The sequence below is a fragment of the Carcharhinus amblyrhynchos genome, chromosome 13 (assembly GCF_965287045.1).
Source record: "Carcharhinus amblyrhynchos chromosome 13, sCarAmb.v2.hapA, whole genome shotgun sequence".
Taxonomy (NCBI): domain Eukaryota; kingdom Metazoa; phylum Chordata; class Chondrichthyes; order Carcharhiniformes; family Carcharhinidae; genus Carcharhinus; species Carcharhinus amblyrhynchos.
Genome location: NC_137336.1, coordinates 11,499,068 through 11,511,045, shown reverse-complemented (window position 1 = coordinate 11,511,045; position 11,978 = coordinate 11,499,068). Strand labels below are relative to the sequence as shown.

The window sequence follows — 11,978 nt, the reverse complement described above, 5'->3', positions numbered from 1 at the left end:
GAACTCGAGCGATTGAGGTGCTTTTCACTCGGTGAATTTTGAAGTGAATTCTCGGGGCACGGGCATCACTGCCAAGAATGGTACCTTCTGCCCACTCCTAATGATGGTGTGTTGAGTCGCTGCCTTAACCTGCTGACGTTATCCCTTGGATGGCATTGTGGACCCATCCAGGTGATTAATGGATATTCCTTTGATCCCTATGGATAATTCAGAGGCTGGGCGTGGTCGGGTGAGGAGAGAAACCACTTGTGTTTGAAAAGCCACCCAGCCTCTGGGACATATGATCAGGAAGAGGCCATTCAGCCCCTGAAGCCTGTTCTGTCATTCGGTTAGATGATAATGGATCTGTGTCTTAACACCCAATTATTCAGTACCCTTTTACAACAAAAGTCTACCAATCAGTTCCCATTGAACCCTGACCTCAGCGGTTTTTTGTAGGCAATCATGGAATTCCTACAGTGCAGAAGAAGACCACTCAGCCCATCGAGCCTGCATCGACCACAATCCCACCCAGGTTCTATCCCCATACCCCCATGTATTTACCCTGCTAGTCCACCTGACATTAAGGGGCAATTTTACATGGCCAATCCACCTAACCCACACATCTTTGGACTGTGGGAGTGAGTTTCCGATTTCCACTGCCTTCTGTGTGGAGAAGTGTTTTCTGACATCACCCCTGAACAGCTTTGCTTTAATATTAAGGTAATGTTCCCTTGTCCTGGGACCCACCAAGCCAGAGGAAATAGTTTCTCTCGATCTACCTGATCAGCACCTCAGTAACATCACCCCTTAATCTTTCAAACACAAGGGCACACCAGCCTAGTCCACGCAATCTTTCCTTGTAATTTGCTTCTAATAGCCTCGGGTATTACTCCAGTGAATCCAGAGAGGCTGCTTCTGCTTCTAGACAAGTAGAATCATAGAATCCTACAATGCAGAAGGAGGCCATTTGGCCCATCAAGTCTGCACCGTCCACAATCCCACCCCAGGCTCTAGTCCCGGAACCCCATGTATTTACCCTAGCCAGTCCCCCTGACACTAAAGGGCAATTTTACATGGCCAATCCACCTCACCTGCATGTCTTTGGAGTGTGAGAGGAAACCGGAACACCCGGAGGAAACCCACACAGACACGAGGAGAATGTGCGAACTCCACACACACAGGCACACACACACACACACAGTCACCCGAGCCGTGAATCGAACCCGGGTCCCTGGCGCTGTGAGGAAGCAGTGCTAACCACTATGCCACCGTGCTGCCCTGTGCCCTCCCTGTGACAAGATGCCTCGTACTGAATGCAGCAGACTCCAGACAAGGCTTGAGCAAGGCTGCGCTTTTCTTTATTCATCCATAGAAACTAGAAGCAGGAGAAGGCCATTCGGCCCTTCGAGCCTGCTCCGCCGTTCATTTTGATCGCGGCTGATCATCAAATTCAGTATCCTGATCCTGCCTTCCCCCATATCCCTCGGTCCCTTTAGACCCAAGAGCGATATCTAATTCCTTCTTGAAATCAAATCACGTTTTTTGCGATAGTGAATTTCATACACTCACCAACCTCTGGGTGAAGAAATTTCTCCTCGCCTCAGTTCTAAAAGTTTTACCCCTTATCCTCAAACTGGTTCTGAACTCCCCCACCACTGGAAATATTCTTTCTGTATCTACCCTGTCTAACCCTGTTAGAATTTTATAAGTTTCTATGAGATCCCCTCTCACTCTTCTAAACTCCAGTGAATATCATCCTAACCGACTTAGTGTCCCCTCATATGACAGACCTGCCATCCCAGGAATCAGCCTGGTGAACCTTCACTGCACACCCCCTTTCATGGGTTATGGGTGTCACCTGACTAAGCCAGAAATTATTTCCCATTCCTAATCGCTCTTGAGAGGTGGGTGGTGAAGATGGTGAGTGCAGCTACAGTCCATGTAACGTACGTACATTCACAGTGCTGTTAGGGAGGGAGTTCCAAGATTTTGACCCAGCGACAGTGAAGGAACGGCGATATATTTCCAAGCCGGGATGGTGCGTGGCTGCTGCTCTTGTCCTTCTCCGTGTTAGAGGATGTCTGTTTGGAAGGTATTGTCGAAGGAAGGAAGTTGCAGTCTCTGCCTGTCCTTGTAACTATTCTGGGCATACTTCAGGTGATGATGGTCAAATGATGGAGTAGACTCGATGGGCAGAATGGCCTAATTCTTCTCCTGTATCTTATGCTGTGCATTCTGTCGATCATGGAGGATTCCCTCACCACTGAGCTGCTCAAACCCTGAATTTGCAGGGAAGCAATGCCATTTATAGAATCCCTACTGTGCAGAAGGGGACCATTCCACCCATCGAGTCTGCACTGACCACAATTCCGCCCAGGCCCTATTCCCGTAACCCTGCTAATCCCTTGACACTAGGGTCAATTTAGCACAGCCAGTGAAACTAACATGCAGATCTTGGAGATGTGGGAGGAAACTGGAGCACCCAGAAGAAACCCATGCATTCACACAGAGAATGGGCAGACCTCATACAGAAAATGACCCAAGCCGGGAATGGAACCCAGGTCCCTGGCGCTGTGAGGCAGCAGTGCTAACCACCGTGCCACCCTCAAAGCAAAGTCACCACGATTCCAGATGACTGTAGGCTGTTCTCCTCTTTGAGGGGGAGAGCTGACTGGTGGTGATTTAACCTGAGGATCATCACACCTCAGGCGAGGTTGGGAAAGTGGGGCCTTTGTGGGTAACCTCAGCTGGTACAGGAATTGAACCCACGCTATTGGCATCAGCTCTGCATCACGAACTAGCCATTCAGCCAACTGAGCTAACTCTGCTCTTGTCATCAATGATAACCAATTTCATGATGGGGGTTTGACCTCTGACCCTGGGTTGTCAACACCTTACTCTGTAGATGTGATCTGTAATGTTGAATATAAAATCCACCGGAGCAACGATAGTGTGTAACTAACCCCAGCTTTATCTTTCCAACTGGTTGGTCATTGACTCTCTCTGTTCTTCACCATGTGGTAGGTTTGCCAATTGGAAATACAACTGGGTGACAAGGACAGGGAGTCCAGCCTGGACAAGGAGGCACGCAAATGGGCAACTAAACTGGCAAATAACCACAAGGTCATCGCCCATGGAGAGCGGGTCAGTCGGAGCGACTTCATTCTTACTTTCTATTTTCCGATGTTGCTATCTATCAGCTAATTCCTGTGTATGATCTCCACACACCTTCGGATTCAGTCAACATGTGCTACACAATCTTCTCTGTGATCTTCACACGCTGTATATGTAATCTGCTCTACGATCTTCACTCACCATCTGATGCACTTACGCTTCCTTTCAGGTTTTACGCAACTTAGAGCAACGAAGGAAGCTGTTATCTGAGGAAGAGGCGTCAAGCATCGAGTCCAAGATGGAAGAGATTAAGGAGAGCATCAGGAAAGCGGAGGTGAGGGGTCACTGGAAAGGTCAGGCACCTAACTCCTCCTCTCCGAGATGGGTGTGTTAATTGGCCACATTTTGTTGTAGCAGAGAGTTGACCCTGTGACCCAGTGGGAGACCACTGCCCCTCTGGCTGCTGCTCACTCACCTTGATAGCTGCTGCTCTCAGACCTTCCCAGATTTTGAAATTAAGTCCTGTACACCAAGATCCAGATCATTAACATCAACCAGGAAGAGCAGGAGCTCTAACAGCACTACCCGGAGAACTCCTCTCTAAATCTTCGTCCAGTCTGGCAAACAATTGTTCACTTTGGCTCTGTTTCCTGTCACTCAGCCTATTTTATATCCATACCGCTCCCGTCTCTTTCATTCCACTAAATTTGCCCTGTTGTGTGGCGCTGTATCAGATATCTTTTGGAAGTCTACGGACACCACATCAACCGCATCCCCCTTATCGACCCTCTGTCACCTGTCAAAGTCTCAACTTCCGAGTTTGACTTTCAACGAAAACACACATTAGCACATTAACCATCAGGTTATGTCCTTATTTACTTACTAGCAAGGGGAAAGTGTCCAAATCAAAGGTAGGACACGACTCCACAGAACAAAAAAAATCATTAATTCTTATACTTCCTCTGAGCTCACCTCGGCTGGACACAATCCAATCAAAAGGGTTTCAAATGATATACATTACGCATTGATCCAATAGAATGAATAACTAAACATCATTGGGCTGCTTGATCATGCTGCTTCTTAAGACATTAAAAAATGCCACCGTCAATCCTTATCAAATGTCCCAGATTTCACCCCCTCCCACCCCTCCTCCCCCCAACCTTAATCTTCCCTTTAGCCAAACATCTCTGTCTCTATTTGCCCAACAAACCAGCCTCATTAAAACAGTCGCACACGTGGCTGCCTTTGCTGATAAGGGGGGGCTTGAAATAATTACATTATGACTTTGTATTTTGAAACAACTGAATAGCCAAGGAATGTGGTCAAGTCAATTTAGCCTTTGTGATACTTACTGATTATACTCCATTTTAGTACGTTTGTTCATTGCAAATAAAGATGAAACGTGTATATGTGTGTGTGTGTGTGTGTGTGTTTACTAACTAATTATTTATATTGCAAATACCTTTGTTACTACAAGGTATTAAAACACCTAAGTACAGCTACTGGCAGCTTGCTCACTATTGAACTAAAGTAAACTTTACTTGTAAGCTGATTAAACATAATATTCTAACAAGCCTAACAATCTATCATCGCCTTCTCTTTTCTACACATCTGCATTCCTCATCAAAAAACTGCAGCAAACGCATTAAACATGATTTTCCCTTAGATGGTCCGTGCTGGATTTCCTTATTTAACCCACGTTTGTCCAAGTAGTTACTAGTTTTGTCCCAAATGATCGTTTCTAGAAGCTTCCCATCACTGATGTTAAACTCACTGGTTATAGTTTCTGGGCTTATTCTTACACTTCGTTTTGAACAAGGGTGTAACATTTGCAATTTTCCAGTCATCTGGTACCACCCCTGAGTCTGAAGAAGACTCGAAAATTATCACCAGTGCCTCTGTAATTTCCACTTTCAATTGCCCCTGTGTCCTTTGATGCATCTCATCTGGTCCTGGTGTCTCATCAGCTGACAGACTATTCAGTAATTCCTCCTTATCAAGTTTAACCCTTCAAGGGTCTGAACTAATTCCTCTGTCACCATGACTTGCATTCCATCTTCTTCTTGGATGAAGACAAATGTAAAGTATTCATTTAATGCCTCAAGCATGGCCTTAGCCTCCATGCTGAAATCTTGTTTTTAATCCCTGATTTACCCCACTCCTCATTTACCATCCTGTCACTGTTTATATGCATATAGAAGAGCTTTGGATTGCCTTTTATTTTAGCTGCCAGTCTCTTCTCATGCTCTCTCTTTGTGTCTCTTATTTGCTTTTTAATTCCCATCTGAAGCTTCTACGTTCAGCAAGTTCTCAGTTATATTTATCTGCCTCAGATCTGCACTGACAACACAGTAAGTTAATTGCAGTGTTAATGTAAACTTATTTGTGACACTAATAAATAAACTTTAACTTAAAACTTAATCTTAAACTGTCAGAAGCACAATCTTCTGCTTCATCTTAATCTCTATCTCTTTTATCATCCAGGAAGTTCTAGAATTCTTTCCCCACCATTCCCCTCCATGGGGAAGAAGATATGATTGTTCCTGAACTATCTCCCCTTTAAACAGAGCCCACTGTTCACTCACCATGCCTACCAATTTTTGACCCCCAGTTGTCAGACCAAAATCCATTCTTAACCCATTGAAATTGGATTTGCCAGAGTTAATTATTCTTGATTGTTCTTCGTCCTTTTCCAAAGTCATCCTCAGCCTTATGATACAATGATCACTGTTTCCTAAATGGTCCCTGACTGACACTTGACCCACTTGGTCCACCTCATTCCCATGAGCCAAGTCTAGCAGTGCCTCCTTTCTCACACTGGAAATTCATGCCCCACTCCACCCTTTCCAACACTACTATTCCAAGCTATGTTCAGATAATTATAGTCCCCACACCCCCAGGCTTTTCTGAGTCTCAGAGACTTTGAGAATTGGTACAAAGGTGCAATAACCCCATTAAGCCATTGAGTTATCAACCGGAGGTGGGAGTGGGAGTAGGGTTGGAATAGTGTTTGTAGCTGGAATGAGTGGGGGAACATCTGGACAGCCCCTCAGCAATAGTATCTTTATGATTTTTCACCCAGACGAGCAAGTTGAAGGCAGCGTCACGCCTGAACCTGCTGCGTGAGGCCGGACTAGAGGTGGACACCTGGCTGGTCAGCACCATGAACCAAGCGAGTGAGGAGCTGGAGCGAGAGAGGAAGCTGAGTGAGGCTAGAGTGTCAAACGGAGGCATGACCCCAGAGGTGAGGAAGGTCCAAACACCCAGCACCATATTAGATGTAAAAAACTGTTTGTGTCACATAGCCCAGGATATCTCCAACAATTATTACTACACCATTGTCAAAGAACTAAAATTAAACTTTCTCTCTATCTCTGTTCCCCTGCCCCATCTTTATGTGTCCTCACTGTCTTTCTTTACCTCTTCTTCTCTCTCTCTCTACTTTTGCATGTGCCTCCCTTTCTCTCTCTTCCTTTCCAACTCTCTCTAACTCTTTAAGTCCCTATCTCAGTCCCTTGTTCAACCTGCCTCTGTCTCTGCCTGTCTCTCTCTTTTTCTCTCTCTCACCCTCCTTTTTCTCTATCACCCTCTCCTTTCTCTTCCCTTCCTTTTCTCCTTCTCCTTCCTCTTTCTCTTTCACCTTCTCTCTCATTCTCTTTTTCCTTTCTGTCACCGCCTTTCTCCCTTGCTCCCCACTTTCTCTGTCTCCCCACTCTGTCAGCCTCCTCTTCCTCTCTCTCTCCCCCGTTCAGTCTCTCCCTCTCTCTGTTCCTGTCTCTCGCTCTGTTCCTCCTATCACATTATCTGTCAGTATTTTCAATTTACGTGTTATTTTGACAGTTTGACGAGTTGGATTTCACTGATTTTGAGGAGTTTGATGACCCCAATGAGATTGTTGATGAGACTAGTGAATCGAACCTAGTCACTTCTGCTCGTGTGTACCCAGTGCCCTGTAAAGTACTCTATAGTTACCAGGTGAGTAGCTCAGGACTCATCTTGCCTCCAGTGCAGTTATGGTTTTTATTTAAAATCTAGGCCTGAGATTTCTTTTCACCCGTTTATGAGGACTCAGTTTAACAAATCATTAAAACCATGGCCCCCCCAACAGTGCAGCACTCCCTCGGTACTGACCCTCTGACAGTGCAGCACTCCCTCGGTACTGACCCTCTGACAGTGCAGCACTCCCTCGGTACAGCCCCTACAACTGTGCAGCACTCCCTCGGTACTGACCCTCTGACAGTGCAGCACTCCCTCAGTACTGACCCTCTGACAGTGCAGCACTCCCTCAGTACTGACCCTCTGACAGTGCAGCACTCCCTCAGTATTGACCCTCTGACAATGCAGCACTCCCTCAGTACTGACCCCCTGACAGTGCAGCACTCCCTCAGTACTGACCCTCTGACAGCGCAGCACTCCCTCAGTACTGATCCTCTGACAGTGCAGCACTCCCTCAGTACTGACCCTCTGACAGTGCAGCACTCCCTCAGTACTGACCCTCTGACAGCGCAGCACTCCCTCAGTATTGACCCTCTGACAATGCAGCACTCCCTCAGTACTGACCCTCTGACAGCGCAGCACTCCCTCAGTACTGATCCTCTGACAGTGCAGCACTCTCTCAGTACTGCCCCTCTGACAGCACTCCCTCAGTCTCAACTGAATGAGCCTCTATCGAGCTTCTCCTTCACTCTCTATGCTCGAAGTAAAATAATCCCAGTGTCTCTGGTTTCTCCACATCACTGTGGCCTCTCAGTCCTGGTCTCACTGCAGTAAGTCTCCTCTGTGTCCTCGCCATGGTCTTCACATCTATCCTGCAGTGTGCTGCCCAAAATCAGACACAATACTCCACCTAAGGCTGATCCAGGCTGACACACATTAGTATAATTTATTTGCTGTTGTGCCTCTGTTTATAAAATGTGTCAGTGATTTCCTCAGTTTCTCTCGCTGTGCACAGGCCACACAGTCAGATGAACTGACCATCACTCTGGAAGAGCAGCTCGAGGTCATTGAAGATGGAGACATGGAGGATTGGGTGAAGGTGAGTTCAGTGGAGATTGTTCAGCGTGGATCCCGTCTTCCATTCATACACTGAGCTGGGATTCGGGGCTGGTCTCTCACTGAGCTGGGATTCGGGGCTGGTCTCTCACTGAGCTGGGATTGGGGGCTGGTCTCTCACTGAGCTGGGATTCAGAGCTGGTCTCTCACTGAGCTGGGATTCGGGGCTGGTCTCTCACTGAGCTGGGATTGGGGGCTGGTCTCTCACTGAGCTGGGATTGGGGGCTGGTCTCTCACTGAGCTGGGATTCGGGGCTGGTCTCTCACTGAGCTGGGATTGGGGGCTGGTCTCTCACTGAGCTGGGATTGGGGGCTGGTCTCTCACTGAGCTGGGATTCGGGGCTGGTCTCTCACTGAGCTGGGATTCAGAGCTGGTCTCTCACTGAGCTGGGATTCGGGGCTGGTCTCTCACTGAGCTGGGATTCAGGGCTGATCTCTCACTTTTTGCCAAGTTTTAAGTTAAATTTCACCAGGTTTAATAAGATAGCAGTGGTAAGTAGTCCATATAACTGAACCCCGTCTTGTCGACTCAGGGGGACTTGGAGAACCTGTGAATAGGTCACAGGTTGTGTGAGGATTTTGGATAGTTATGTCTTGCTGCAGCTCCCAGCGGTGCTCACTGTCTGTCAGCTGAAGTGAGGATTCTGAAGAGCTGAAGTCCAGTTTGGTATTATTTTATCCACTTCCTTCCTTTGAAGGAGACCACTTAGTGCTGGCTCCTTGAAAGAGTTAGCCACTTTCCCCATTGCCCTGTAATGTAATTTTCCCTAAACTAGGCATTCAAAATTTTAATCGATCAAGTCCGGTCTGCAGAAAATGGGATTAGTAGGACAGTCCTTTCCAGGTGCTGACACAGGGATGATGGGCCAAATGGCCACCTCTTTCTGTATGATGTCATGAGTCAATGATTAAATCTCCTCTTAACTGTTGCTGCTTAGAGAACAGTTCTGTCTCCAGTCTCTCTGTGCGGTTGAACTCTTCCTCATCCCTGCTAATCATAGAATCCCTACTGTGCAGAAGGAGGCCATTCAGCCCATCAAGTTGCACCAACCTCAATCCCACCCAGACCTTATTCCCATAACCCTGTGTATTTACACTCGCTGGACCCGCTGACACTGAGGGGAAATTTAGCACGGCCAATCCACCTAACCCGCACACCTTTTGGCTGGGGGAGGAAACCAGAGCACCCGGAGGAAACCCACGCAGACACGGGGAGAATGTGCATATTCTGCACAGACAGTGGCCCAAGATCTGGTGAACTTCCTTCATAGTGCCTCCAATAGCAAACGTATTAAATCAGTTTTATTTTCAATCCCTTTTCTCTCCCTCTTCAATAGGCCCGGAATAAGTCTGGCCAGATTGGCTACGTTCCTGAAAAGTATCTCCAGTTCCCAGGTGGCCACAGTCTGTCCAGCAGGAGCTCGGCAGTGACTTCCTCGGATATCACTTCTTACTCGTCGTCCAGTAGCTCTGCGGAGCAGGAACTGATGGGCAGCAACAACCTGGAACAGGTCGCAGAGGGAGGTAGGTCCAAATCTCACCCGTTGTGGAGCCAACCCTGCCCCACAACTGAGAGACGAGGTGAATTGGGAAGTGTTGATTCATTGGCAGCAAGCTTTGCTTCCCGTAGGCCGTGGGAATAAAGGGGAGAGTCAATTCTGAGTCTTAGTCAGAACTTTCATTTTGATTCATTCTTCAGATGTGGGTGTTGCTGGCTGGGTCAGCATTTATTGCCCATCCCTAATTGAGAAGGTAGTGGTGAGCTGCTTTCTTGAACCATTACAATCCCTGTAGGTACACCCACAGTGCTGTTAGAGAGGGAGGTCCAGGATTGTGATCCAGTGATGCTGAAGGAACGTTTGATGTATTTCAAGTCAGGATGATGAGTGACTCAGAGGGGAACTTGTCGATGGTGATGTTCCCAAGCGTCTGCTGTTCTTGTCCTTCTCGATCCGGGTCACGACTTTGGAAGGTCTCTTGGTGAGTCCTCACAGTGCCTCCAATAGCGAATGTACTTTCGCTGCCCATTATTTGTATTAAATCAGTTTTATTTTCAATCTCTTTTCTCTCCCTCTTCAATAGGCCCAGGAATAAGTCTGGCCAGATCGGCTACATTCCCAAAGTGCATCTTGTAGATGTACACACTGTTGCCATTGTATGTCAGTGATGGAGGGACTGAATGTTTGTGGAAGGGGTAGCAATTGAGCGTGCTGCTTTAACCTGGGTAGTGTCAAACTATTTAAGTACTGTTGGAACTGCACTCATCCAGGCAAGTGGAGAGCATTCCATCACACTCCTGACTTGTGCCTCGCAGATGGTGGATAGATTTTGGGGAGTCAGTGGGTGAGCTACTTGCACAGGATTCCTAGCCTCTGACCTGCTCTCGTAGCCCACTGTATTTACATGGCTGGTCCAGTCCAGTTCCTGGTCAATGGCAATCCCCCAAGATATTGATAGTGGGGGGTTCAGCGATGGTAATGCCTTTGAATGTCAAGTCACGACAAGTTGGATTCTGTCTTGTTGGAGATGGTCATTGTTTGGCTGTTGTGTGGCATGCATGTTACTTGCCAGTTGTCAGCCCAAACCTGGATACTATCCAGGCCTTGTTGAATTTTGGACATGGACTACTTCAGGATCTGAGGAGCCGTGAACATAGTGCAGTCATCAACGAACATCCTCACTTCTAACCCTATGATAGGGGGAAGGCCATTGATGAAGTAGTTACAGATAGTTGCGCCAAGGACATAATGGGGAGCCCTCTCTCGCTATTGAATCAAGAATTTGAGATCAAGTTCCACTCCAGAGATTTGACCATAAAATCCAGTCTCAGATCTGCCCTTTCCAGAGTGTAGCACTCCCTCAGTATTGCCCCGCTGCCACGTAACACTCCCTCAAAACTGAGCCCGACAGTGCAACACGTGATCGGTATTGCCTGGCATTATAGATGGTGGACAGTCTTTGGAGGGTCAGGAGTTGCTGCACTCCCTCAGAACCATCTCTGTAAGTGCCTTATCAGAGAGGGCATTACTCGGGGTGCATAGAACGGGTGAAGTGGTCCAAATTGGGATGGTGAGTGGCCTGGAAGGGAACTTGCAGGTGGTGATATTTCCATGCGCCTGCTGTCCTTGTCCATCCAGATGGTAGAGGCTGTGGGATTGGAAGGTGTTGTTGAAGGAGCTTTGACTACTGGGTGGAATGTGGTCCGTTTGAAGAGGACAGAGCCTCACAACATCTTTGGTCTGTTACCTGGAAGAGCTGATGTTGGGGATGTTTATTTTCCACAGTACGCTTGGCCAGGGCATTGTACGATTATGAGGGACAGAGTGCGGAGGAGCTGTGTTTCCCTGAAGGTGGCCTGATCAAGATCCTTCACACCGGTGAGCACGGAGTGGATGACGGATTCTGGGAAGGAGAGTTCAATGGCCGTGTCGGAGTGTTTCCTTCCTTACTCGTTGAGCTCCTGGCTGGGGAAGGGACAGAGCTGGAGCTGGAGCCAGTGCTGGTACTGTACACAGGAAGTTTGCGGCTTTTAATCAGTCTATGCAGACTTGCTCTTGCTCATTTAACTCGTTTACCATCTTACCTCAGCACTGACATTGGGAGCTGACTTAATTTCCTCTCTTCCACTGTAGTCCTTCCGCTTTCCGATATCTTCATCAGAAACTTGTCTCTCCCATTCTATCAATCATCGCTGCTTTCTTCTCTAATACCCTGCCTGGATTTCACAGAACAGTATTAAACACTCCAGCTATCTTCCAAAAATACCCATAAGACATAGGAGCAGAATTAGGCCATTCAGCCCATCGAGTCTGCCCCTCCACTCAATCATGG

General features: G+C 47.5%; 1 protein-coding gene across 2 annotated transcripts in view; it reads left to right on the top strand.

Annotated features, from left to right (window-relative positions):
• The window catches only part of LOC145351713 (F-BAR and double SH3 domains protein 2-like), a 62,783-nt gene that overhangs the window by 43,306 nt on the left and 7,499 nt on the right, over positions 1-11,978 (top strand). The window contains exons 11-17 of one of the 2 annotated variants that reach the window (XR_013888442.1): positions 3,007-3,126; positions 3,326-3,430; positions 6,179-6,340; positions 6,937-7,071; positions 8,048-8,131; positions 9,485-9,671; positions 11,432-11,524. Coding sequence is in view for 1 of the 2 variants with exons in the window: in XM_080201289.1 (XP_080057415.1) it covers positions 3,007-3,126; positions 3,326-3,430; positions 6,179-6,340; positions 6,937-7,071; positions 8,048-8,131; positions 9,485-9,671; positions 11,432-11,649 (1,011 nt within the window). In the remaining variant the exon portion in view is untranslated. Of the gene's footprint in view, positions 1-3,006; positions 3,127-3,325; positions 3,431-6,178; positions 6,341-6,936; positions 7,072-8,047; positions 8,132-9,484; positions 9,672-11,431; positions 11,650-11,978 lie in introns of both variants that reach the window. The other variant, XM_080201289.1, reaches the window with a different exon arrangement.